Source organism: Epinephelus lanceolatus, chromosome 4, assembly GCF_041903045.1.
Source record: "Epinephelus lanceolatus isolate andai-2023 chromosome 4, ASM4190304v1, whole genome shotgun sequence".
NCBI classification, from domain to species: Eukaryota; Metazoa; Chordata; class Actinopteri; order Perciformes; family Serranidae; genus Epinephelus; species Epinephelus lanceolatus.
The window spans coordinates 33,302,586-33,330,474 of NC_135737.1; the positions used below are offsets into that span (position 1 = coordinate 33,302,586).

The 27,889-nt window shown below is 41.8% G+C and overlaps 1 protein-coding gene across 2 annotated transcripts in view; it reads right to left on the reverse strand.

Moving 5' to 3' along the window:
• Positions 1-1,607: 1,607 nt before the first annotated feature.
• The window catches only part of hip1 (huntingtin interacting protein 1), a 78,395-nt gene continuing 52,113 nt past the window's right edge, over positions 1,608-27,889 (reverse strand). For both annotated transcript variants that reach the window (XM_033631186.2, XM_078167154.1), the window contains exons 11-31: positions 26,295-26,438; positions 25,526-25,623; positions 25,202-25,274; positions 24,902-25,085; positions 23,698-23,786; positions 23,359-23,475; positions 23,010-23,111; positions 19,371-19,565; positions 19,051-19,198; positions 18,872-18,958; positions 15,344-15,451; positions 14,283-14,419; positions 14,025-14,135; positions 13,774-13,832; positions 9,092-9,185; positions 7,050-7,150; positions 6,682-6,787; positions 6,440-6,563; positions 6,232-6,293; positions 4,440-4,557; positions 1,608-4,345 (exon numbers count right to left, since the gene is read on the reverse strand). In XM_033631186.2, the coding sequence (XP_033487077.2) occupies positions 4,335-4,345; positions 4,440-4,557; positions 6,232-6,293; positions 6,440-6,563; positions 6,682-6,787; positions 7,050-7,150; positions 9,092-9,185; positions 13,774-13,832; positions 14,025-14,135; positions 14,283-14,419; positions 15,344-15,451; positions 18,872-18,958; positions 19,051-19,198; positions 19,371-19,565; positions 23,010-23,111; positions 23,359-23,475; positions 23,698-23,786; positions 24,902-25,085; positions 25,202-25,274; positions 25,526-25,623; positions 26,295-26,438 (2,268 nt within the window). In that variant the 3' untranslated portion in view covers positions 1,608-4,334. The remainder of the gene's footprint in view (positions 4,346-4,439; positions 4,558-6,231; positions 6,294-6,439; positions 6,564-6,681; positions 6,788-7,049; positions 7,151-9,091; positions 9,186-13,773; positions 13,833-14,024; positions 14,136-14,282; positions 14,420-15,343; positions 15,452-18,871; positions 18,959-19,050; positions 19,199-19,370; positions 19,566-23,009; positions 23,112-23,358; positions 23,476-23,697; positions 23,787-24,901; positions 25,086-25,201; positions 25,275-25,525; positions 25,624-26,294; positions 26,439-27,889) is intronic.

The following is a 27,889-nucleotide window of genomic DNA, read 5'->3' on the forward strand; positions in this document are numbered from 1 at the left end:
TTTAACTTATTTCTTAAGAAATTACTCAAGCCATTTAATCGATTATCAGATTAGCTGGTGATCAATTTGATACACTACACAAAAACTGAAATGCAACACTTGTTTTTGCGCTCATTTGCTCTCAGGTAAAGATCTAAGACTTTTTTAATGCAGACAACAGAAATAGTTCTCTCAAATTTTGGTCACAAAAATGTGTTGGTGACCACATAGTCCATCCGACAGGTGTGGCATATCAAGATGCTGACTGAACAGCATCATTACTACACTTGGGATGACCACAATAAAAAGCCTCTCTGAAGTGTGCAGTCTGATCACACGACAATGCAACAGATGAGCTACTTCCTGACAGTTTATGAATATGAATAATAACAAATTTGCGACCAAAATTTGGGTTTTTTATAGATTAAATTTTCTTAGATCAGGGATGGGCAACCTTTACTATTAAAAGCACCATTATTGGATCTTTCTGGAGCCTGAAAACATATTTAAATAAAGGTAACAGCCTATTAAGTCTAAATTAGCCCATCAACATTACCAGTATGTCTACATGAACATTCATGATGTGGGTATGGGAGGGCAGCCTGGCGACTTTGGGGACAATGGTCAACTTGTTCTTGTTATTCATTTCTATCTTTTTTTTATCATATTATTTTATGTCGATGTACTTGCAATTATTTTACTACCTTATTTGATTCTACCACTGTGCCTACTACAACATTTGATCCCTTTCTCAGGATATTGTGCACAATTGTTAAATTGAAAGAAAAATAGCCTGAAATATAGATGTTGATTAAATGTGGAATCCATCTGCTCAATAAAAGATATTAAATACATAAATGAGCATTCATTAATATGATTTACTACAAGGTGGCTACTCTGCAGTGGGATATTTAGAATTATTAAGTACTTAAACTTTGCAGCATTGGTGGTGACAACAAATGAATCTGTCCACACATTATTAAATCCTCTATTATACTCTGAGACATTTCCTTTTTTGGATTTGAAATCCATAGCGAGTCTTGCTGGAGAGACTCAAGGCCACTGCTACTGACATTCCGCAAAATTTAAGAGGAAAAGGCACCAGGTCATAGACGTATGATGCACATTTTAGTTGATGAAATGTTATAATATGTTTTAATTCCATGTATAGGCTTCAGGTTTTTACAGTTGTAAAATGCAATAATCACTTTAGGCCTACAACAATGACACATTAAAGTCTGAATGTTAAAAAACAATGGTTAGTCATCTGCATATAATTTTATGTGGAAGCCACAGGGAGCCACCGGAGAGGGTCTAAAGAGCTGCAGGTTGTTAAACCCTGTCTTAGAACTTTGACTTAAACCTGTGAAAAATGGAAGCACAAATAAGATGTTGCTCAGTGTAGTTGACAATCAGGTTAATCAATAAGTCGTTGCAGCGTCATCAGTCAGTGATTGATATGTAATATTCAACTTTTCCAAGAATAAAAACAGAAAGCATCAGATGAAAGGGCAGAGGCATAACTGTGTCATCTAAAAATAACTTGCTTCATCACCTCAGCCTCTTTACTAATTAAATTCACAATGACCGCTCCGTCTGATGTCACAAAAACCACAGTCACATCTGGGTCTGTATTAACGAGTTGAAATATTTATTTTTAAAAACTGAAAAAATAAAAACAAACCCACCAACATAGTTTTAGTATATCATACAAAGACACATTTCAATGTTGCTATGTGAGTATTTGTTTCTCTTTTACTACAGTGTGAGGCAGTTTGAAAGGCTGGCTGAGCTGGTACGACTACAGACACAGACCCGAGAGAGAGGAGACGGACAGAGAGAGGAGAGACAGACAAAGAGAGAGAGAGAGAGAGGTTAATAAAGAATATTTGGGCAAAAATACAACCAAACATCACTCAAGGTGCGTTCAATTAGTCTTTCCAGACACTTGAAATACTGTAAAAAGTAGATCTATCCTTCTGTAAGTGGCAACGTTTTTGTTTTATAATCCAATTTCTAATGACATCGGCTCCCCAGGTGTAGAAGAGGTGACAGAACACAGCTAAAATCATTATTAAATACAAAGACCTGGACAGAAGAGTACTGCAAATAATACCTGCTGTTTGTTTTATCCTGCTTGGAGCAGCAGATGAGTGAGGAAATTATTTCAAAGTCTGTCTAATAAAACATTTTTCTGTTTCTTCGTTGCACCCATCTGCTTCTGCAAGTGTCACAACTGCATTAGAAGAATTATTGGCACATACTATTTGACCAGCGTCTGTTAAATAAACCAGTGTCACAACTTTTTCTATTATTCAGATACACAGCTGAAGCGGAGCGTCCAAACGAAGTATGTTAAGACACAGAAAGAGGCAAACGTGCCATCCATCCAACAGAAAGAAGAAATAAGGTGTTCGATGTCTACTCGTCTCATGGTTTACACAAAGGCAAGATCAGGCTGCTCACAGAGTCCACTGGCAACAAGCGGAAAAGTCAGTCCATCAATCGCAGTAAGAAATTCAGTTAAACAACCACCTCTCTCTCCTGTGGCATTCATGTGCACCATTTTGTATCCCTAATTCAATTAAACTGAATCCTTACTTGAACAGATGCAACAAAAGTAATGCTATTGAATGCTTTTAGACTTAAAGAAAGCAAAAGATTATTTCCAACAATAGAAGGCTTGTAGTTTATATACACAGCTACTTGGTCTTTAGGAAGCAATTGAAAACACAGCAGTCACCGAGTGGCTGCGTACTTCCGAGTCCTTTGTGGTCCTGGCAATGCAGACTGTTAGTCAGCGAAGGGTTTATAAAACAGTCAGTCCTGCAGGGTGTCTGAAGAGGTGAGATCAGGTGATAAACCAGGTAAAATATGTCACTGATAAAGGTTTGTGCAGCCTTAACAGTCCCAAAACTCATATTCAAGTTTGAGCAAAAAGACGTCAAACTTTTTTTTGTTTTAGGGTTTCCTTTTGTTGCTCCTTCTCTGAGTGAGCGGGTGTCACTGGGAACACTGGCAGAGTCAGAACGTCCCCAGGAAGACGACGCTGTCAGCATGTGGATCACAGCTCCGCCTCCAAAGCTTGTGCGACAGATCAGCTGTAGTGCTGCTTGATCGCTGTGTAAAAAATACGCACCGATACGGGTTTTAAACTTTATTTAACGGCTTTACGTTTTTCTGTTGTTGCTGAGGAAGAAAAGTAGCACACTCAAAAGTGTTGTTGCTTTATTCTATATAAAAAGAGGTCTTCCTCCCACTTACCCGCTTTCCTGCTTTTAACCAATAAAAAAGGGGGAAATGACAAAAAGGGCCCCGATTTCAGTGTTTGAACAGCGGGTTCTCTCTCATCAGTCCTACCCATGATGCACCGCTACCTCTGACGATGTAGCATGAGGTAGTTGGCAGTCTCAAAGCTCACAGGGAGAAGACTGTTGAGAGGAAATAAAAAACAACGGTGCTACTTTCCTTTCCTTTCCTGAAATGACTCCCCAGTTTGGAGCGGTTTGAAGAGTTTCCATGTGAGCATCTGTTAAAATAACAGTGAAAAAAAAGGGGGGGCCAGGTCGAGTTAACAGTCACGGTCGTTACAATGGTGGAGAGGTGAAAGGCAGAAAGTCCAGTGAACCAGCCGGTGAAGCCGTATGGACTTAATAAGGTGATAACTCACAGTGAGAAAAGAACAGGAAGAAACTAGGGGAGGAGTGTAAAGACGGACAAAGAGCAGCTCAGGCTCCGACAGTGTTATAAGCCCATGACACTTGTTTAAGTAGGAGAGCATGCACGCCATGTACATTACACAGAGACATGAATTTGGGGGCTGGGGCACGGCGACAACAGTCAATGATTCCCCCTCTTTGCTGCTCAGAGGTTGGCCCTTGTGCGGTGCTTCCTGGGATGTCTCGAGTAGAACTTGTGCTCGTAGCGTCTCCGCTGTGACACCGTTATTAAAAAGCGGGGAAGAAAAGGACAATAAATACACGATGAAACGGATCCACTTCACTTCGACTGCTTTTCATCAACACAGTCCTTTGGGGGAGAGGCTGGTGGGGGGTGGTGACGTCTGGCTGCGTGCCCCACCCTCCGCTCCTTACATCCATTTGTTCCTCCCTTTGATGCCCCCCTCGTCGCTGAGCCCTTGGTGCTGTCCCTGTATGGAAACTTTTGGACACGGGTGGAGGGGCGGGTTTAGAAAAGAAGCACCTTTTAATTTGGCTTAGATAAAAAACAAACAAAACGAGAGAGAGAGAGAAGAAAACAAGGAAGAAAGAGTGAAAGTGTATAAATAGAAAGAGGCAGACAGAAGCCGGTCTTCTGGTGGAGGAGCGGGAGCGGGATGACGGGAGCAGCAGGTCTCAACCCGTACCTACAAAGAAAAAGGAGACAGACCAGTGTTAGACATTTTTACCACAATATTTTCAGGGTATATCTGTAGTATAGCGGCTATCCTCCGTCCGTACCCTCTTCCTGCTCGCCCCAGCCCTCCGCTACCCCCGCCAGCTCGTAATGTTTCTTCCTCAGCTCGCCCAGACGCTCTCGCTCCTTCTGCAGACGGGTCTCCAGCTCCAGAACCAGGACCTGAGGAAACAGACACAAGCAGAGGGCAACACACCCGTCATTTCCCTGAAGCCATTTATTTTTGAAATCCTAAAATCCTAAACAGATCATAAATTCTTTTGAGTCACATTCAGAAAACATAGGAAACAGTTAACATATTTTTTCTTGGGTATCACACAAGATACTTGATGAACACACTCCTCATTACTTTATCTCCTTCTCTATTGCCATCATAAGAGGCCACTTTGGATATATAATTAATATCTTTTATGACAAAACTGTCACCCAGTTAGCGCATTGGTGCTGGTTATATGATTCTCTCCAGTTTCCCCTGTGCCTGTGGATGCTCTCTAAAGTTAAACACTCATTATTTACACAGGTTGTTAGTTAAGACTCCTAAAAATTCACTTCAAACAGAGGCACTCTGTGCATTAACAACAATGGGCCTTGTGTGTGTGAACTGGTCCAGACCTTTCCATGTTTTTCTTTCAGTGTCGGGGGAAGCAGAGCCACAACACACAGTGAAGTGTTCATATAGATTCAGCTTCTCAACAGACGAGGAAGAATGCACCTTCAGAGTCTAATGTGGGAACTGTGTTAAGTTCGTACTGAGCCAAACTCACATAGCATTAGTCCTAATAAACCATTACCTAATTTCTAAAGTGTGTTTTTCTCGTGTTATGGGCTAAAGGATGGAGAGAATTTTCCTTTGTTCCAATGAAAGTCAGAAAACTTTCCTGAAGTGAAGGTACGTTTGCTTCTCTACTTAAGTTAAAACATGTCGGTGGCCTGTCAGCAAATAAGATGACATTCCCAGATGGTAGTGGCCGATGTTTTCTGTTGCGTCACATTCATTTTGCGCAGGCTAAAAAACAGGACTCAAGACTAACAGCATCCTGAGATCTTCCCCTGGACACCCTCTGGATGAAAGGACGCAGTAAACTCTGTATTGACACGTCAGGGGACGCACCTTACTTATTCCCTGATGATGCTACACTGTGAACAACAAATCTGTGTTTAAATTAGCAGGATGAGAGCTAGTTACGTTAGCTGTTAGCTGTTAGCAGCTGGTGGCCAGAAACAGCTGCTGATGGAGGCTGCATGAGTTGCATTATGATGCATTCAAGCTCTATTTGGTTAAAAGAGTACTGGATAAGCGTAAATAAGTATTTATGTGTATAATGTACATACTTTTTTATTTATTTTTACCATTTCAACATTTATTTATTTTCGGGAGAAACGTGATTAAATACAGCTGTTTGAAGAGGAAATCTGTTTATGTTTTCACAACGATATGAAATAAATATTAGTAAGGGAATTATGACATATATTATATATATAGAAAAATGCTTTTGAAGCAGTTTTTTAAAGATGTTTTTTTGTGTGAAAGAAAGTTATATTAAAAGTTGTTTTAATAATTTGTATGGTTGAAATTATGCTCATTCAAAGGTAAAGTAATAAAGGACTGACTGACTTCAAAACAGTTAAGTTATTTTTTAATAGTTAAGATTTCTTTAATTCTCTGGCACAAAAGGGGATAAATAACAACAAAAACAAAATAAACATCAACAACAAAACAACATTGGTATCAGTACCTGCCCATAATTTCACAACCAATGCATCCCTAATCTTTTGAGACTCACAAGCTTCAGCAATGTGGCTTATTAAGATTTTTTGCTGCATTGTGATGCTTACCTGTGAGTCCATCTCTTGTCGTTTGATCTGAGTGAGAGTCATGCTGGAGAAGTCCATTGTATCTGGACACAAACAAATTATATTCAAACACCTGTTTCTTAAATCTCCCTCAAACTTCAAAACAAAATTATAACACTTGGACATTTTATATCATGATCACACAAATCTTAAAACAATCTAAACCTCCTAGTCACTGTGATCCTCTCACCTGTGTCTTCAATCTGGGACTTCCCAGACTTGGTTGAGGCCACGACAGCAGCAGTGGCCTGTGTGACGCCCCGGGACGCCTGCTGCAGGCGGTGCAGGTTGGCGCTGTCTTTGTCTGCTTTTACCTGGAGAGGGAGAACAGCGGCGGCACGAGAGACATGAGACCGAGGCTCAACTGTATCAGCTCAGCATAACCCAAACAACAGACCGTGTAGCTCCTGAGAGAATGAAAACTATACTCACCTTGGAGGCCGCCACTAGCTGTGCTGTGCTGGCAGCTATTTCATGTGAACACACCATCAGCTCCTCAAACTTCCCTTTGCCCTGCACCACCAGGTCAGCAGCATCTCTGGAACGACACAGTGTTGAGGTTGAGACCAGTTTGTTCACGACACAGAGACAAAACACCTGATTCATGAATGACAAGGTTTTCTTAACATATTCAACAGTGGGTAAATAACTGATAAACAAATGATCATTTTGTGGTTAAAGTATTCCTTTAAAACCTCATTTACTGATTTGTTTGTTATATTTTTATTTCCTTGTCAGATTCACAGCACTTTATTCTGTGTCGTGAGTAGGAGACACTCAGAAGGAGGACTAATACTTACACCATGACCGTGGCGCCCCATCCCACTGCTTTGGAGGCAGAGATCAGGCCCTCAGTCCAGCGGGAGTTCTTGGCATAAAATTCCTTCATGGTGGCTGCCCCCTGGTGGACGCAAAAGGAAGTGTTAAAATATATGTTTCATGACTCTTACTGTAAACTGTTAGAAATGATAGTTGTAATTATCCATTGACATAGAAATGATCTTCTTGATTCATATATTAATCATTCAGTCAATAACATTTAGCAAAATAGTGACAAATATCCATCAGTTTCTCAGAGTCCGAGGCGGTTTATTTAAACTGTCTGCTCAGCAGTCCAAAATCAAAACATATTCAGTATACAGTAATTTAATACTAGAAAATGCAGCTTATTCTCACATAAGAGAAGCTAAAACCATCGACTAATTGCTCCAGCTCTAGTCCAGAAACAGTATCATGAGTGTGTTCAGTTAGTTTCCAGAGTGGATTTGGTTGTTTCAACTTAGTTTTTACTTATTTTTTTAATATTTAGTTGTCGTTTAGTTTTAATTTAGTTTTAATAGTGTTAGATCTAGTTTGTTTTATTATATTATGGGCAGATTTTTTGGGGACAAGATATAAGAAGTGCAGAATATGTATTACAAAACAAACACAAAACTTTGTGAAGCAGCTGACTAGAAGTCATGTAGACATTCATGTCTCAATAAATATATGTAATACCGCCTCCTCAAGCTGGTGATGACAAATCTGACAACTAAAGACATTTTCTGTATATTTTTAAATTTAATTTTTAGTTAGTTTTATAAGTACACAATATCATTTCAATGAGGCTTTTTTTTTAAAGTCTAATTTTTAATCTTATTTCAGTTAACTAAAATGTTTTTTCGCACCTGGTTTTAGTTTAGTTTTAGTTCACTATAGTAACCTTGATCTGTGCGACATAGAGGAATCAATTACTGCTCTCTGCAATAAATACAACCAGTTTTTGTTGAGAGTGTGTCACTGCTTTATACTGTAAGGAGCACCTAATATTCTAGGTCTCAAGGTATTCTATCATAGTTGATATTCATTCATTCATTCATTCATTCATCTTCTAACCGCTTCATCCTCTTGAGGGTCGCGGGGGGGCTGGAGCCTATCCCAGCTGTCATCGGGCGAGAGGCAGGGTACACCCTGGACAGGTCGCCAGACTATCACAGGGCTGACACACAGAGACAGACAACCATTCACGCTCACATTCACACCTACGGACAATTTAGAGTTACCAATTAACCTGCATGTCTTTGGACTGTGGGAGGAAGCCGGAGTGCCGTGAGAACATGCAAACTCCGCACAGAAGGGCTCCCACGCCCGGGATCGAACCGGCAACCCTCTTGCTGTGAGGCGAGAGTGCTAACCACCACACTACCGTGCCGTGATATTCTGTTTTTTTAATCAGAAAAAAATGAAACCGTACACATTTGTTGAACCATAAAATATATTTACATACAACAGAGCTCCTTAGTGAAAATGGTAATCAGCAATCAGGGTCCTGAAGCTCTAGAATGACCTGCCCGAGGAGATAAGGCTGCCTGTGTCAGTAGCCTTGTCTAAGTCTCTCCTAAAAATGTACTTCTATCGGAAAGCACATCCTGACTTTATCTGAGCTGTCTGTTTTATTGCTCTCTTATTGATGTTATTTTCCATTTATTATCTTGATTTTAGGTTTGGCCTTGCTTATTTTATCTTTGACTAGGCGACATTTTACGACATTATTTGTTTTATTCTCCTTGTCTTTTAAATGTGTTTAGTTTCATTGTACAGCACTGTGTAGCTGTCATATAAATTAAGTTTAATATCATTATTATCACTATTATGAAAATGAGCATATGTGAATATGACAATTATCCATTACAGTTAAAAGACTGTAAAGCTTCATATTCTCATCGGTCAGTGTGGAGAAGTTGGAGGTTGAAATTAGAAAATGATGCTGAATATCTTGTGAGAAATCTGACCAACATCTCTTTCTCACTGTCAGAATGATGAAGAGGAAACTGCAGCGTGCAACTCCGCATCTGTAACTCACCCTGCCACTCTCCACGATGTCCCTTTGCAGATTTTTGGAAGACAGGACGAGCTGCTTGATGGCCTGCATCAGCTCTGTGCAGGAGGCCAAAATCCTGCAGGGGGCGACAGAGCAGAGGACACAAACACTGACACACTGAAAACTCTTGAGCTGCTACCGATCTGTCTGTTTTATAGGAAGCAAAACACTAAAGTCTGTTCAGTGTTGTGTCTGCATATATCTTGAATAAAACTTAGTCTAGTCCAGTCTGATCGGCTCCTGAGGGTTGTCGGTAAAAGAATGCATCATCCAACCTGAGACATTTTGAACCAGAAAGACACGAGCTTCTGCACTATTTAGAAACATCAGTTAGTTTCCTCACAGCCTAGTTAAGACATGACCAACGCACCACTGACCTAGTATTAGTATTTGTAGCAGCAGCAGTTGTTTGTTTCCTGTCATAATTATCTCTCACAGCAGCACTGCTGCAGCTTCTACATTATTAATTAAGTCAGGAGCCCAGAAAAGTTTAATTGGCTTCATTTGCACGCAAAGAGAATATTTACACAGCCTAGATGAATAACAATGACAAGATACAAACCTGACTGTGACGACATGAACACTTTGATCAGTGTGAGACAGAATCTGGTGCTCCTGCATCCTTGAATGGTTTATTGAAGATTTATGTGCGTGCAACAAAACCCCTCTGATGGTTAAGTTTGGAGCAGCGAGCCAAGCTTCTGCTCAATAATGTAATCAAGAGATTTCTGAACTTCCTGCGGCTATTAGCAGCGCCGTATAAATAAACCCATTTGGTGTAAAACATCTATGATATGTTAACAGTTTGTGGAGCTGCTCCAGCGAGAGAGGGAATACACGCACTGAAGAAACTAATTTTGGGTTGGTATGGATGGAACAACAGCAGACACAAACATTACGTGCCACACTGGCTTCACAGTTTGCGCAGGCTTTTGTGGCTGAACTGATGAAATTCTTCGCACGTCAGCCCTCAGTGTGTGACCGTCTGCAGCTTCACTGAAACATCATGTGACTGTTGTGCTGCCTTGTTGAAAAGCACCTCTATTTCCTTTTCCAGCTCGTTGCCTTTGTTGGCATTCATCACATCTCATGGTCAAACTCAGACTCTCACAAACAAATAATTGCAGGCTTGGCTTGCTGCATCTATCTATAGCAGGCAGGTCGCTTCCTCAATCTTCATATTTTTTTAGGCACTTTCATTTCTCTTTCACCACAGAGAGGTTGTTGTTCTCGCCACTGATAGTTCAAGATATGGTTTCTTCTTTAATCTTAATACAACTTGCTGCTACAGTATCTCCATACTGTAAAGGGAACCTGCAGGATTTCGCCCGCTGTTTTTGATTGCTACGTCCTGTAGTGCCTGATTTCACGGCAGCTTTTCTAAAAAAAAAAAAAAAAACAAAAAAAAAAACAACACGATGCATGTTGCTGTTTATAGGTGTTTTTTGCAATGAAATTGAGGAGGCAAGTGAAAACTGCAAAAACTAGTTGTGATGCTGTCTCAAATTCAGAGCGCATTACTATGAGCATTCAGTATATATTTGTGATGGTAGGGAGGAGGCTGAATACTGATTGACACATCACTAAAGGCCAGTCCCCATGAGAGGTTGTCCTCCTCCTCCCTCTGCCCGGACAGCACGAGCTAACACAGCACATTGTGATCGCATCACTACTCATCATATCTTGCTTCTTGGGAAGAGACCCCGCAGCAGAAGGATCTGACACTGAGCTGTTAATCTCAAACCGACAATAAAATGGTTCAACTTCTGTTAAACCTGTATATAACTGTTTGGTATCGTTAGCCACGTCGCTGTGTGTCTGTTACTCCAGGCATGGAGCTCCAGTCCTGCAGAAGTAGTCTCATGATAAACAAAGAGAGAGGGGCTGAGCGAATCAATACGCTGCGTGCAGCTCTACAACCAAGTGAGATTTCATCACTTTAAATAATCAAATTTGTTGTTTTTGCACAGAATTTAGGGGAATGGCTAAATTTGCATTGATTGTTGTGATTCCAACCTCGCGAAATCCTGGAGGAACTGGCAAGATAAAGCCAGTGTCAACAGGTATGAGACATTTCAATTCAAGATCATTTTTAACCAAATGAAAGACTGAGTTTTTAACAAATCATCTCTTTTTTATTCAATCACTGCAGGTCAGTATAAAGGTGAACAGTTTATATGTGGTCCTGTGCAGAGGCAGGTTTTATGTAGAAATACTGCTATTAGAGTGAGTTAGGTTAATCTACATTTTTTCCAGCAGGCAAGTGCAGTTATAAAGGAAAAAGACAGCTCCAGGTTCAGTGGTAGGTTTAAAGCCTCAGTGTGTAAAAATGGTGAGTAACAGTGACGTGAGCAGTCACTTACCCGTCGGGTAAGTGACGGTGGCCTCATAGGATAAAAAGCCTTGCGCAGACAGCAGAGATCCATCCACGAGTTTTTCAGGAGTAGGCCTATCTAGCGACGAGATGAATATTTATTTAGGAATCTAGACCATGTTACGATGTTGTAGCAACCCTGCAGTAAATGTTCTGTTATAACGTCAGTGTTCTGTGTTAATGGCATGTTTGGGATTGAATGAGTATAGGTAGGGGGGCGGGGTGCGAGTGTGACGGGGATGAGGGCTGTGTGAGTGCGCGTGCTGGTGTGTGTATGAGCGAGCTGGAGGAGAGAGCAGCAGTGCACAGTTGGAGTTACAGCTAAGTTCTTGTTTGTTGGTTGTTTTGGCGTAGTTACGGCCAACAGTAACCTGTACTGTTCAGTAATAAACGGTGGTTTGCCGAATAACTGCGTCATCCTTTCCACACGTCCTGGCGGGCGCTACAATATGTTATAGCTTGCCAGTGAGATATAGGTTATCTGTGAGATATAACGTTATGTTAGGAGTGTTTTATCTCTAATTGTTTTGGTAACACGAGCAAACATTAGCACAGTAATGTTAAAATAACACGTTTTATGTGATAGTCACGGCACAGTGCGGCAAACATAGGTTGGTATGATTATAATATATGCGTCTCCAGAGTGTTCTTCCACAGGAGTTCAAATAAAATAAGCAACGCCGATATTCACTTGCGTTTTGTCCCGTCCTCGCTTATCTGATCTTTTTCTTTTATTTGGTTGCGTGGTTTCCCTCTTACGGGGCAAAACATATGTGTGGTCCTCCATTTAAAGTCTGACAGAATCATAAAAGTACAAAGCAGGTTCACGCAGAAGCGCCTTGGATTGAGCTTCACCTTCTCTGTCTCCAGTGACGGCAAGTTCTAGGTAAACGCGAAAGGAGAAGCGCGTATATCCCTTTTAGCCACTGTATTCAAATATGACGACGCAAGAGGGCAGCCTCCAGCTGACCGCGCCCTGCCTGTGTATATATAGACAAATCATTCTAAGCCTATGAGAAAGCTTCCATTTGTATGTGAATTGCATTACACTTTAGTAAATATATATTTATGAAAGCAATAGTTGATATTTGCTAATAAACAACCACGTAAATTACACATTGTAACTTTGAAGATATCTAACATCAGAAGCATGGACTTTCACACAGAAGAGTTTAACTCATTTTGACGAAAAGACAATTAAGGGTGCTTTTACACCTGCCCTGTTTGGTTCAATCAAACTCAGGTTTGTTTGCCCCCTAAGTGTGGTCCGTTTGGGCAGGTGTGAACACAGCAATTGCACTCAAGTGCGCACCAAAACAACCAAAATGGGACCTTCTTGAAGAGGTGGTCTTTGTCTGGTTACAAACGAACTCTGGTGCGGTTCGTTTGTGGTGAGAATGTGTTCCAACCTCGATCTGAAACAACTTCAGTCACATGACACATTGTTTGGGTTAAACATGAGCATGTTACAGTCCTGGAGGATTATTAATGTGCACCTCCTCCTGTACTGCCTTAATATGCACATTCAGCACATCCAATGCATCAAAACATTGTTTTCTAGTTGGAGCCGCGCCTCGTTTTCAAACTGTATGGTTTGACTAAAATGAACAATGACAGCAATATAGTCCATGATGAGCAGCGCTAAAATCAACCTGCGTAGTTGTCCTTCCATTGTGACATTAGAAAGTGTCTCATTTATCTTGCAAGTGTACTCTTCTTCAACGTTTTGTTTACTTCCTGGATTTTTCCCACATGGAAATTCTGACCAATCAAGAGCAGCTTTCTCTCACAAGGCATTTTATCTGGTCCACTTGTAAATGCTGCCGTGAGAACACGAACCAACTCTAGGCAATTGTGCCCCTTTGTAACAAAATTAGTCCCTGATTCAGACCAAAGCAAGACAACTCTAGGGCTGAAAGCACCCTGAGACCTCACAAATTCAAATTTAAGACCATTAAATGACTTTTAAGGCCTAATGTTTATAGAAATTTTAAATGTAAGACTTGTAAGGACCTGCTCCAAAATCCACAGAAAGTAGAAAAGTTTGTGGGTCAGCTGTAGCTCTACTTCAGGATAATTCTTGTGGGCGTAATGAAGCTGATGTTTTTGGTGGATTTAGTTCAAATCGTCTTGCACGCTCCTGAAACTCATTAAGATGCAAGAATCTTTAATTTTTTAGTTAATTTGAATTTTTTTATATTAAACTCTGTGTGTAAGTCTTTTCACCTTGGAGACAGTCTCTGATTATTGTGACAGTAAAAAGCGATTCCAGCTCTAATCTGCGCTTTACCTCTCGTTGACCTCCATCTTGATTCCTGTATCAACTGCTCGAGACTTGTTGAGCATTTCCTGTTGGGATCCACAGAGGCACAAGGGAGACAAAAAAAGACACTTTGAAGTTAATACTGCTGGAGAGTGAAACAGGGGGCAATGTTTTCACACAGCCTGCAAAGAGCCGCTCACTAACACACACAGCGAGCACACTCTAATACACATCTGCTGCCAGATGACCATGACTAAACACACACACACTTCACGCACCTCTATCCTGGCAGCTGCCGATTCCACAGCAGCGGAAGTGGCAGCCATTTCCTGCTCCACTAGATCTCCCAGCTCCCCCTGCTGCAGCTCCAAACCCCGAGGACGCAGTTTCTGAACGAAGACAGGACAAGAAAGACTGAGCTAACACATTTTTATCACACCTTTTATCAGTTTAAACTCATTCCTGCTTTCACTCTGGGGACGCTCTGACCCATTTTATGTTCACACAGAGCAAACATGCATGTATGAAATATGGACCTCTGCTGCGGCAAAGATGGCCTCCAGAGCCGCCTTCAGCTTGCTGTTGTCTGCTGCACCCAGGCTGTCCTGCTGCTTCATCTGGCCCAGCAGAGCCAGAGCTTCAGCCCCGCACACCTTCACACTCTCTGACAGGGCTGATGGGGATGGAGACAAGGAAAAGGAGGATGCACGCCATTAAAATACGTAAACATACACAGAAAAAAAACACCAAACAGCCTGGTTTCCTGATTGATATAACTTATAGACGCTCTTAAGTGTCAAAGCTAATATATTCCATGCTGTAAAAATCATTTACACTCCATTTTCTATGAAAATGCCATATTATGTCATGTGTAAACTGTGATGTGTATCAGTGCCACTAGTGGATGCAGCTGCAGTGTTAATTATACCGACATCCCCTCAGGCAGAGTGTCAACTAACAGCTGAAACAGCCACTCTGATGGGAGGAAGAGGGAAACCAAAACTACCTCTACAGCAGCTGTTGGCCTTTTTTTTTAAAGATGCAGGACGGCCAGATGATTTGCATCAAAATGTACACTGGCTTTCAAATGCTGCATTCAAATGTCTTGGTAAAGTATGGACAAATACAGGATGGTTTTAAGACGGAATAAGACTTCTGGACGGAACTCAATTATATTTAGGTCTGTTTCGACTTGCCCAGGCTGCTAACATCGCCCGAGAAAGCGAAATCCTGCTCACATGACTCCTGAATGAGGTCAGCAACTTCCTTTCATCCAATCATGTTCTGGCTGCAACCTTTGACTTTCAAATCACAGGCCGTTCAAAAATAGACCAATGCCAAAAGATTATTTTCACACAAACATTAATGTACATCCCAGCTACAATAACGTTAACTTAAACTGCCAAACCTCACTGTGCACATGTATCACATGAGGAGGTATTAACCACTTACAGACATGTCAGAGCATGTCAGGGCTGACTGACTCGCCCACAGATTATTATCAGGAGAGAAGTGGAGACTGCAATCTATTCATCTCTGTCTCGCACACACACACACACACACACACACACACACACTCATATACACAAACACTTACCATCAGCTTGCTCCACAGGCACCATGTGGGAGGTGGCACTACCCTGAACAATGGTGTCGCCCACCAGGTGACCACACTGGGTCACCACTCGTACCAGCCCAGAAACACCTACACCAACAAACAACGCACACATGCCTCAGTCAACATGTACATATATAAAACACTGGTCCCCACTTATATCACTTTTTATTTTGTGCATTTTTTGTTGGACTTGGATCTTTGTTGGAGATTCAGCCTCTCCTCTTCTTTCTCTCTCTGTGTTTGTTTCATTCTCCTCTCTGTGTGAATGAGGTGCTTCAGTTTGGCTTCTTGTGTTTTTCTGTAGCCTGTCCCTTTTATAGGCTGTGATAAGGAGGTCGTGTGGTTCAGGCTCTAACTGTCTGGCGACACCTGGAAACGTCTTGACATCCTCCTGGATCCATTTTCCTCATATATGTTCACATTCTATGCGTCACTTTCTCATATATATTGTCTATATTGTAACTATATTATGTTGGTTTCTTCCGGTGGAAGAGGGATCCCTCCTTAGCTCCTCTTCAGGATTTTTTCCCCCTGTTAACGGTTTGGTTGGGGAGTTTTTCCTTATCCAAATTGGTGGTTTAAGGATAGAATGTGTCGTATGCTGTACAGATTGTAAAGCCCTTTGAGGTATAAATTGTAATAATGGGCTATATAAATAAAACTGACTTGACTTCCTTATCACTGTGCTAAAGTTCTAGTGTGTAGGATTTAGTGGCACCTAGCTTCTGAAGTTGCAGATTGCAAACATCTGAAACTTCTCCTGTGTGCCAAGCATGTAGTAAAACTATAGTGGCTGATGAGAAAGTGCAAAAGCGTGAATGGCCCTCTCTACAGAGTGTTTGGTTTGTCTGTTCCGGGCTACTGTAGAACAACATTGCAGTCTCCATGGAAGAGGACCTGCTCTGTATGTAGATACTAACAGTTCATTTTAAGGTAACTAAGATAGCGATTCTTATTTTGAGGTGATCATAAACTACTGAAAACATAGTTATTATAATATATTCCATATCTGTCAATATATCTCCATAAATCCTACACACTGGACCTTTAAAGATAGGGGTGGGAATAACTTGAGGCTCCATGATACGATATTGTTATGATACATAAGTCATGATACAATATTACTGCCATTTTAAACGTGTTGTGATATGCTGAGTAGTGCAATAAAATATATTGTAATATATTGCAATTTATTACCATTTTTCAGTGGCAAATTATGTCCCCAAAGGAAAACTTTGTCAAAATCAACAGTTTTATCAAATAAAGTAGTTAGTCTGTTCATCTCACCTCAGTCATTTTTATTGCAGCAAAAATGTATAAAATAGACTGAAAACGCAACTGCTTTTATTATTCTAGTAGGCTACCACATGTTTAATTTGTATTTGTAACATTAATAATTTATGCAATAAAAAAACAGTACTTGGTGTCCGTGTTACAATACCATATTGCCACACAAAAACTATACTATACTATACTGTATCGATTTTTCCACCTCCCCATTTAAAGATTTCATTTGACCCTGTTTCATGTTTTTACTCTTCCATGTGTACAACAGTATTTTTATATGAATGTGGCTGAACAATGAGAGTAGCATTCTTTAACAAGACTTGGATAAATTCAGAGAAGGCTCTACAGCTGATAGAAACTTTACAACAACCGCTTTTGCATTTAGGAGGGACATTAGCAAGCTAATAGCATATTAGCTGGTAGCTAGCAAACACCTATAGCTACTACAGTAGGCTGAATCAATGGATGTATAAATAGACCTGGATACAGCATTTAAGTTGGGCCCTGTTTCTTATAAACATTTTTCGAAGAGCTCTATTTCCACTGTATGAAATTGCCTAGATGAGCAGCGCTGCTTCACCATCAGGAACAGACGCACAAGAGACTTCTGCTGGCCAAGTCAGCTACGTCTGGTGTAGCACTCTGCTAACTTGAATGGGGATAAAATGATTTCATGATGCAGCTTTTCTAGACTTTTCCAATGTTACTGAACTGAATGAACCAAATACTGATGTCGAAACAAGTCATTTCAAAGGGGTGGTGACTGATTGGTGGAGTGGCATTCTCAGAACCCATCGGCTGTATTCGGCGTCTGACTTCCAGCAGATGGCGATACAGCCTCTGGGGGCAGACCCCCGATTTTTTGGCATTCCGGTTTGATTTGGGCGGAGGAGGCGAATTTCCGTTTCCGACTTCCGTTTATATATAAGTAAATATGCTGAACCATTGCGATGGATTCAGAGTTTGCAGTGACGCCAATTATGTTCCGCCTCGTTAGTTCACTGCACGGACCGTTTAACCTGGCAACAACTGCAGCCGGCTCAAACGTGATTGGTCAATATCACGCGGACTACAAACAGCCTACAACCGAAACCAGGGCTCTTCCGCTCTTCTTCCAGAGGCAAGATCTCCAGGGTTTGCCTACAGACTCTACATTCACTGAATGTACAGTAGAGTCTGTAAATAGAGACTAGTGGAGTGGTGATTTACAGACATCTCTTTCACAATAGAAGTCTGAGGGAAAAAGTTTTGGGCCCAATAGCATCATGTGATGGACATGAACATTGTAATTCCATGTTTGGCCACTGTAAAAATGGCTTCAAAGCCTGGCACACTTTCCAAGAACAGTGCCGCTTTCACTGTTGGGATTTGATCGATTCAGTCCAATAACATTTGTGCAGTCTGCTAGCATGATTAAATAGTTTTTATCCCCATTCAAGGTAAAGTTAGCGGCGTACTAAACCAGAAGTTCGCCGCTCAGCTGCTGTAAGTTCCTTGTGCGCTTGCTTTATGGGATGCTGAAGATCTGGATAATTTTATACCATGGAAATCAGGATTTTTGGCTTCATGTGCCACTGAGCAACTTTGATAAGACTGAATGGGGCTGCATCCAGTTCTCTTTGTACATCCACTGGCTTAAAAAACAGAGCTACATTTGATCAACCTTATTGTTCAATTAGAAATTACCATTTAAATTACAGCTGCATTTGTAATTCTCCTAACAGGCTCACACAGACATCGCCTTGTGCCAGCTTTGGCTCTGCCTTTTCTCTGTTTTTATGATTCATGTTTTAAAGCCTCCACACGTCCTCACAGGTGTTTCCACTTATGCTGCCTGATTAGACCTCTTCTCAGGTCTGTCTGTACAGACTGTGCTTGATTGACACCTCTCTCTTGCAAGTCTTAGTAATAATGCACCTGCCAGAGCACTTACATCATTATCATTTCTGTATTAGTGCAGAGAGTTTGGTGATATTACATCAGTTCCCTGCACAGTTTCCCCCGAGCTTCAGATGAGTTAATCAGCCAAAATAACTGAAAACACCTGTGTGGCCTTTAAAATGATATTTCTAAGGTGCAGTATTTAAGAAAATGTTGAGTTACAAAGGAATGATCAAAGGCAGCACAACATCAGTTAAAATGTCTAATTATGTATCTTATTACATGACTTTATTATGTAGCTTTGCATATGACGCATCCTTTACAAAGCTATCATCTTACCCGTGCTGTCAGCCAGGAAGGCCTCTCTGGCAGATTGGAGTCGGTCCATGCAGTCCAAAGAGGCCTGACATCTGGATGCTAGGTAGTCTGCAGAGATTTAAAAAAAAAAGAGCTAAGACACAAATATGCAAACATGCACACAAACATTCATACACACTCTAAATCACAGCAACTCTGACCTGCAGAGCTGGTGCAGCTGATGTGCGCCGGGTCATCTATCTGAGCCAGTGAGTCCTGGATGATCTTCTCCGCTTCCTCCACAGCTCCCTGCAGGCTGGACCAGCGAGCTGCGACCAGCTGGCTCTCCAACTCCTGCTCCCTGCTCTCCTGTGGACATATTCACACACATACACGGACACCAGGCTTTATTAGAAATGCCCGAAGGTCCAAATGTGGAAACAAAGATGTTCAGTGGCTCCCTGTAACATCTGCTTAATGTATTAGAGCTAATAACGAAAGTTAATTCAGAAAGATAATTGAGAAAATGACTTTTGTCCACCTTCTCATTGAGCTGATTCTGCAGGGCTTCTGCTGTCTTCACCCCGCTCTCCCTCTCAGTTGCCAGCGAGCTCTGGACTCGCTCTAGCTCCTCCCCCCGGACAGTCAGCTCCGCCTCCACCCTCGACAAGGACTGCACGAGCTCCGCCTTCTCAGACTCCAGGGCGACCAGCTGGTTGCTGAGCACCTCACTCGACTGCATGGACGAAATAAAACACGGAGAGATAAATAAAAAAAATGGACGATGATTTCGAGGCACAATGAATCAGCAGGAAGACATGGTTAGGATAATATGTAGCTGTCAGGACATGTCAGGATGTGGTACGATGTGAGCGCTTTGATCTCACCATAAAAAAAAAACCAAAAAACCTTTTTATCTGCAGCCACTGATTATAACAATATTGCCTCCATTTAAGTTTGCGGAGAGGCGTCGAGTCTCCAGAGAGGTTTGAGGTCAAGTTTACAATCAAACGAACACTGGGAAGCTGTGGTTGTGCAACTTGGCTGCATTGCAACAATCATGAACTATGGCAACAGAGTGAAGAGTTACATCAGATCTTGTGAACTGGAAGTTTGTAAAATGACATTTTTTTTTAACTATTTGCAAGCTAAATAATGAGGTGAGTGCGTGAAAATGTTCTGCAGGTCAGAAAACGTGTGAGACTTACAGCCTGAGTCCCAGCAGTCCGACAGAAAGCAAGAAATGTTGAGAGATGAAGGAGAAGCAGAGTTAAGAATATGGATGTAAACTGTGCAGCAGGAGCCTGTCAGAGCTGGGAGCATGTGACAAGAGCGATCAAACGTGGGCTGCGCGTGAAAAGAACTATGGAGATTAGGAAGATGGAGGATGAGGAGGAGGAGGAGGAGGACAGAAAGAGTGACAGGGTTGATAAGTAGTGGCTACAAAAGTAGGACGTCAGGAGTGGGAGGCAGAGAGGGCCGAGAGGCTGCGTGTCCAGAGAAACATCTGAAATTGGGGGCGGAGGGAGTCACGAGCAATCAGTGGGGTTGTGAGGGTTAATAGCTCGAATCCGTGGCTTATTGAACCGACACTCCCCTGATTGTGCCCTTCAAAATATTCCTGCAGATCAATTTTTGCTAACATGATTATACGGAGGCTAGAAACCCAGCAGCTGCATTTACACAGGTGGCTGTTTGAACAAGGTTTTACTGCTTCTGTGTTTTTATTCTGGTCTGTTCTTCTAAAGAGATGCCTGTTACAAACATCAACTTGTACAGAGATGACAAATGCAGACCAACAGAGGATCAACAAGAAGAAACTGCTGTGTTTCCCCGCACTGAGCACAGATTTACCGACGTCAAAGAAATACATTAGCATATCAATTCTGTCAGAAAATAAATGTGTTTGAGATTCTGCTGTGGGGAGGACAGTCGGTGACTAAGAGCGGAGATGACATAACAAGTGACAGACGTCTTACAGATGAAAGACACAAAGTGCAAAAGCAACAAAAGGTGAAAAAAATGTGAAAATGTTATTGATTATGGTGGAGCATTTCACTGTGGAGCAAGCACTCATTCACTGAGGCTCAAGAGAGTTTCAAATTCCACCAACGCAGTCAGGATCCAGGATCTGCTGTCATCACTTGTTGTCATGATTTAAGCCACATCCACACTAATATGTTGTTGTTTTAAAGTGCTGTTTTAAAATGAAAACGACATATGTACACACAAGAGTTTCAGAATTAATCTCCATCTATTCTAACATGTCTGAAAACGCTTATTGCATGACCATTCATTTATACTGACATGGCAGTGTAAACAGGAAGATTGTCTGCTCTGGTTTCAGAAAACACGATGGTGATGGCAAAAAGTGAGACTAGAGATTTCTTTGCTTGGACCTGTGAAGAGGTGGAACGGTTACTGAAAGTTACATGAGTATAAAGAGAACAGACTGTGAGTCGCTACAAAGCAAATATGCCGACATATTAAAGTGGTACCGGGAGCTTTATTCAACACCTGAGGGAGTCATGGTGATGGGAAGAGAGTGCTGACACAAGAAGGATGAAATCACAAAAGGGATGTAGACCTAGCTACAATGTTTTAGCTTGACACATCATGACAGATAACACCTTTCAAAGGTCTCCATTTCCACTCATCTAAACTAAAGCCCCTTTTACACTGCCAGACTTTCGGCGAATATATGGGCCGTTTTGCTGGCAGGCTGTGAGCGTTTAGACACACAGAGCCGGATTGGCGAGTTGATCTGAGGTGCCCAATTTTCCGCCTCGTAGGGTAGACATATTGGCGGAACACTTTTAGTTTAAACAGGAGGGGCTGTTGATCACTTGTGGGAGGAACTGTTGTTGACGTGGCATGTGTGAGCCACTGGCGGTGGATAAACAGGAAACAGCTGATAGCAGGAATGAGCAGCTAGTAGCAAGACGGAAACGCAAACCTGACAAACACTGTAAAGATGAGCAACTGGGGAGACAAGGAATTGTGCGCCCTCTTTGCCCTCACAAATGAAGATGCTGTTAACCGTCAGATGACGGGAACGGTGAAGAACAGGCCAACTTATGAGAGAATCGCCGAAGAACTGATCAGCCGCGGCTTCCCTCCCACGTCACTTATTATGTCACACGCTGAGCTACACGCTTTGTTACTTGCTCACGCCCCCCATTGCCCCGAAAAAGGCACATTCTGTATAAACAAAAGTAGGTAGGCGGCAATTTGCCGCAATCCCAGATTTTGTCTTTATACTGCCAATGCTGAACGAAGACTGACTGGGCTTTCCTGCAAATTTGCACAATTCCTATTTAAAAAGGGCTTAAAACGCAACTCTGGTGTAAACGCTGGTCGTTACAGAAAGTTGCAGTGTTGTTATTGCAACAATTAACGCAAATTCAGCCAATCTCAGTGAATTCTGCGCAACCCTTAGGGTTTAACGACAGAGTTGGGCTATTTTGGTGTCAGTGTGCGATTGTTGGGACCGTATAATGGCTCTGGGACGGATGTTAGCTGCTCCTGCTGTGTTAGCTCGTGCTAACCGGAGAGAGAGCAGGAGGAAAGCGACTTATAGAGACAGTCCTTCAGCACTGCAATGAATGACAGCAAGCAGCTTTTAAAGGCAGCAACAATCCCCAAAACAGCCTGTAAAATCCAGCAGGGACTGAACAACAGTTGTGTGTTTTAAAACAAAAAGACATTAGTGTGGATGTAACCAATGAGAACAGCCGGATCCAGGATACAGGATGGAATATACAACAGCCTGGGCCGAACCATTCCTGTTTAAGATGGTCAGCTTTCTGAAAACAAGTCAGCTGATTCATTATGTCAACATTTCACACACACACAGGAACCAAAGATGTTACCAGAGCTACACAAGTGAAAGGCAAGTGAGATCATCCAATAATTGATGACTAGAGTAAGAGCGTGTGACGCCAGCAGCCCATTTTTAGATTTCCTCCAGACTGTGCTCCATTAGGACCCGCCAGGTCTGTTAGTCAGGGTGAAAAATTTCATATCATTAATCATTCCACGCTTTCTTGTAGCAGCTGCTATTATCGTTTTAAATTGGGACCGTTATAAATGAGTTGAGTAACTTCTGAAAGCAACTTTGGAGATCTAGTTAGAAGATTCAATCTAATCATGAGAGTCATAAGCTGAGGGGAGGGGTGACCTGTTGTGATGAGGCCATGGTGGTCTTCAGGGAGTCCAGCTCCGTCCTGCTGGACATCAGCTCTCTCTGGAGCTCCTGAAGCTGCTCCAGCTGTTCGCGCTCCTGAGAAAGAGAAGACAAAATCTCACTTTAGAACATCTACAACAGTAAAACTTTTAATTGAATGTTTCTACAGAAGTTTGAGCTCTGTTCAGGTCGGAAAAAAAAAATAAAAAAAAATACAATTTCTCAGCACTTTCTTTTGTTTTGGGTAATTTTGTAGCCAATTGATTTCACTGTCGGCCCCTAAAATTTAATCCAAACACTGAGCTAAACTTAGTGTGTGTTTTTAAATCCATCTGGTACTCACCTGTCTGTCTGCAACCTCCTGAGCGGCCTTCACCTTCTCCTGCATCTCTCTCCTCACTGCCTCCACTTCGTCCTGTGCTGCCCGAGCCACCGTCATCTGCCGGGTCACCTCTGCGTTCTACACACACACATACACACAACGGACATGGGACACAGGTGCAGACACACAGAGAAACACACCAAAATAATCAGGCCAGGCTGAATCTTCAGCTTGGGGGATATAAAGAGGACAGCAGGAGGACAGGACTTAATTTAACTTTGAAGTTTTTTTTTTAGAAGAAGACAAGGACACAGAGGAGGATTTGACTGAACCTGAAGAAGTAAGACTCGTCTCTCTCACCTTCCTCAGCAGGTCTGCATGACTCTGAACCAGCTCTGAGTACTTCTCCTTCAGTTTGGTGTAGCGCTGCTCGTTGGCCTGAGCTTTTTCTGTTTAGAAACACACACAAGAGAGAGAGAGAGAGAGACATACAGTTATCTTCTACTATCTGTCTTCGACTTTCCACCTTGCTTTCGCTTTGACTTACTGTGAGAAATCAAAGATCCAACAGTTTGTGAATTAATCCCAGACTTTGTTTTTTTCCTGGTCTTATTTTGATCAGTGTGTGAGCGAATTCCTCTAATAGCCACAGCATTCAAAAGGGTACTTCGCTGATTTTCAACCAGCTTTATATCAAAACAATGTGGGTAGTGTGTGTTAATGAAATGTAATCTGAGTGGGCGGAGGTTCGCTGCATAGATCAGCCTCTCATTGGGCGGAACGAGCCACCGCTAAAGTCCCGCCCTACCACCTCCGGTTGTCATAGTCGACAAATGTCCTTTACTAACTTTTGCGGTGTTTGATCTTGCGGGGATGTAGCCATTTTTCTGCCATGGTTTGCGTCCTGTAGGTGATATTTTTGTGGGCGTGTTACACCAAAACCTGTTTCCCCCCGGCAATATTTTTGCAAGCGCACCATTGCTGTGCCACTGCCCAGAACGACTGTGATTGGTTGAAAGAAATAAAAAAAGCCGGGCCGTTTTTTTCTCCAATCTTAAAGTGAGAGTCGGCCCAGCCAGACCTTTCTTTTCTTGAGAAAGGTCTGGTGAGCGAGACTAATAAAAGGTGGTAAACTTCCCTCCATCTAACCAGCGCCTAGATATCCCTCCTCACACCCCTGCGAGACTCTGCCAGATGCCGTAATTTGGGTCATCTGTCAGAGTTTCACTGGCTCTCAGGACGTTGCTTGAACAAAAGGTTGTACTTTTGCATTTTCGTATTGCCCGCCACTCTTGCCACCACTGCGAACACCTTTGTCTTTCTCAAACATTTTAGTGTTTTAGTGCCATGTTTGGCTGTGATAGCGAGAGTTGCATAAGCTGGCACTCATAGTCTGTAACGTTTGTTGTCACTTAAAGTAAATGCAACATCGGTGGGATTTGTTGGACTAACCAGAATAAAGACGAGAAAGCTTAAATGATTCTAAACTATTTTGAAATCTCTCTGAATCATAAATCATCTCTAAACCGATAATAACGTGATATCATGACCAAAGAGGTCTTACTCTCGATCTCCGTCAGGCTCCGCTGCTCCTTCTCCGTGTCCTCTCGGACCCTCCGCAGGTCATCAAGCTCTGCTTTCAGGAACTCGCTCTCCCCTACGGCCTGCAGCCTCAGGTGGCTCTGCTCTGCAAGCTCCGCCTCCAGCTCATTGACACGCCCCCTCAGCGCCTGACACAAGCGACCACTCTGGAGAGGTACAGAGAAAGATGAAAATAAATTTCACACTTGTTTCTGGGAGTCCTTTATAGATAGATTTTTTGTGTGTGAGACATGACACGACAAGTGGTTCCTCTCCTCTTTACCTCCAGTCTGAAAGACTCCAGCTCGTCTTTGAGGGCCTGGATCTCCCTCGTCAGCTGTTCAATCAGACGGTCTCTGACAGGTACAGACAAAATATCAGTCAGTCAGTTTGCATGCATTTTACTATACGTAATATTTTACTCAGTCAAACCAAAGATCCATATTTGTGGTGGGAAATTTGTGATCAGTTGAGTCACAAAACGCAATGATTAAGTTTGTCTATGTAAATGTGACGATAATAAGTTAGCTTCTTGTCAAATGTTTAATGATTCTGACAGCTATAATCACACACACATAAACTTAATGTGACATTTTTAAGGCCTTACTTGTCGTCCTTCCTCATGCCGTTCTGACTGTTGAAGTTGAAGGGGTCTATAGCAGCCGAGGTGCCAAACAGGTCGTCAAACTTGGTCTCCAGAGCAGCCTGTGTGTTTAAAACAAGCAGCTTTTAAAAGATAAAACTCATAAAACCTCTCAAAATATCAAAATTTTATAAAACTCACATTGGCACTTTAACCTGGGTTTTTTATTTTGAGTTTCTTTTTCTTTCCTAAATACAGTTATTATGAAACAAACTCTTTACCTATTGGAGTTTGTACATAAAATCAATTTCTATAGTTTTATGTCTTCCAATTTAATTCTCCATCAAACATTACCATTTTTTTGTTACGTTAAACATTACCAGTTTTGCAACTGGATTGTGCTTCTAAAATGCCACCATTACCTCATTATTTACCACGTTTAAACAAATATTTTTGTCGACAGCCAGCTCTGTGAGACTCAATATAATTATCACCATGACACGCCAGCATGAACACAAACCAGATGTTTAGAGTAGTCTCACCAAGAATCTGAAAAACATGTGGTTTCACAGAGGAGTGTATCCATGCCTGCACTGCTGGCAGGTTATTTCTCTGCTTTAGCTCCCTCAGTTTACCACGTTGCATCTGTTCCCTCCCGACGACCCCGACGCAAACAGCGTACTTTTTAAATATTTGATTGCTGATTACATCAGCACCACATGTGTCACGTCTACAAATCAGACAGATGCATTTAAGAAGATACCATTCAGGGATACGTGTCTTGTTTACTTACCGGCAACACGGGGACGTCTGTGTCCACCAGGTCGTCTGTCTCCACCACGTGCTCCGACTCAGGGGACGACGACTCGGCAGGGATCACGACCACGGGGCTGATGTGTTCCGACAGAGCTGAAGCACGCAGGAAGTTTGGAGGGTTCTGCAATAAAAAAGCACAGTTTTATTCACTATGTTGTTTTTTGTTAGCTTCTAAAAGGCTTTTGCAGAATGCATGATGCAGGTAGATGTATCCCAAAATGTGTTTACCCCCTGAATATCTAAAAATAATCGATATTTTTCCCACTGAGTTCTACATAAGACCGGTACCTGGTGCCTACATTCAACACAGATTCCTTCAAATTAATTCACCTGAATCTCCATGAAAGTGAGTTAGTTGTTTGACTTGTGTCAGAGTTTTAGTGTCATAACTAGGGCTGGGCAATATAGACAGAAATTCATAACTTGGTATTTACAGGCTGACTGGCAATATACGATACATATCTCCGTATCTTCTACAAAATGAGCTACATGTTTTCAGTTGCGAGTCAAAGTTACATTTGAAATGTCACAATAAGTTTTATATAACAGACAGTGATCAAAATAAAATGCAAAGACAGATTTTATTCCTGTTTGAAGATATACAGCTGCACAACATGTGGATGAAAAATAATATGAAATGAATAGCAGGGCTGTAGGTTAACGTTTTTGCACACAGCACTGGAGCTACAGAGGTTTAAAGGTTTGCAGCACAGGACACAAAACTATAACATGAGTATAAAAGTATCAAGTAGGTCTAAATGTTTTTCATGACCTTTCAAATGAATCTAGTACTGGAAGATGATTTCAATCTTTTTATTTATCTAAGCTATTAATCTCATTTATGCATAGAGCATTTTGTCCACGTTATATATGTCTCATATGTGAAATGTCTGTGTTGTCGCTGCATTTTTTAAACACATCTGTCGCCTGCATCCAGGCGCTGTCTCCATGTCACACAATAGACTACAACTACCAAGAAGAACAGCAACGCGCTATGATCCACCTCACACACAAACTAGCAGCGCAGCCTGGATTGCACGTGCGCTGCAGTAATTTCATTCATCTCACAGACTGATTTAGTGTAGCGTGTGCAACATATAGACCGATGTCACACTGTAGACTCATTATCAGACAGATTAAACAGAGGAGCAGCTCTGTGTCTCTGAGTGTTGCTAGAGAAACTGTGAGTAAATGAGTGGGGCGGAGCTGTGGTGAGAGTGTGAGAGAGGAGAGACGCACACTGGTATATGTTATGTAACCTATATCAATATAAACGGTGTTGTCTAAATCTATATCTTGCTTGAAATATATTGATAGAGTAAAGGAGTGCAGCTAAGATAATGTGCAGGGCATGTCTTTGTCATTTCCTGTCAGTAATGGGCATGAAGCAAATTTAGGACAGAGTGAAACCTGAAAGTACACGTTGTGAGAGCAACCTACATGCTTCTCATTTCCATTTATATCATATGTAGCAGCGCATATATGCTGTAGCATAAATAAGATATCATCATGAATATGCTGTAACAACTTGTGTATAAAGATAAATCAAAAGGCACATCTTTTTAATGGGGA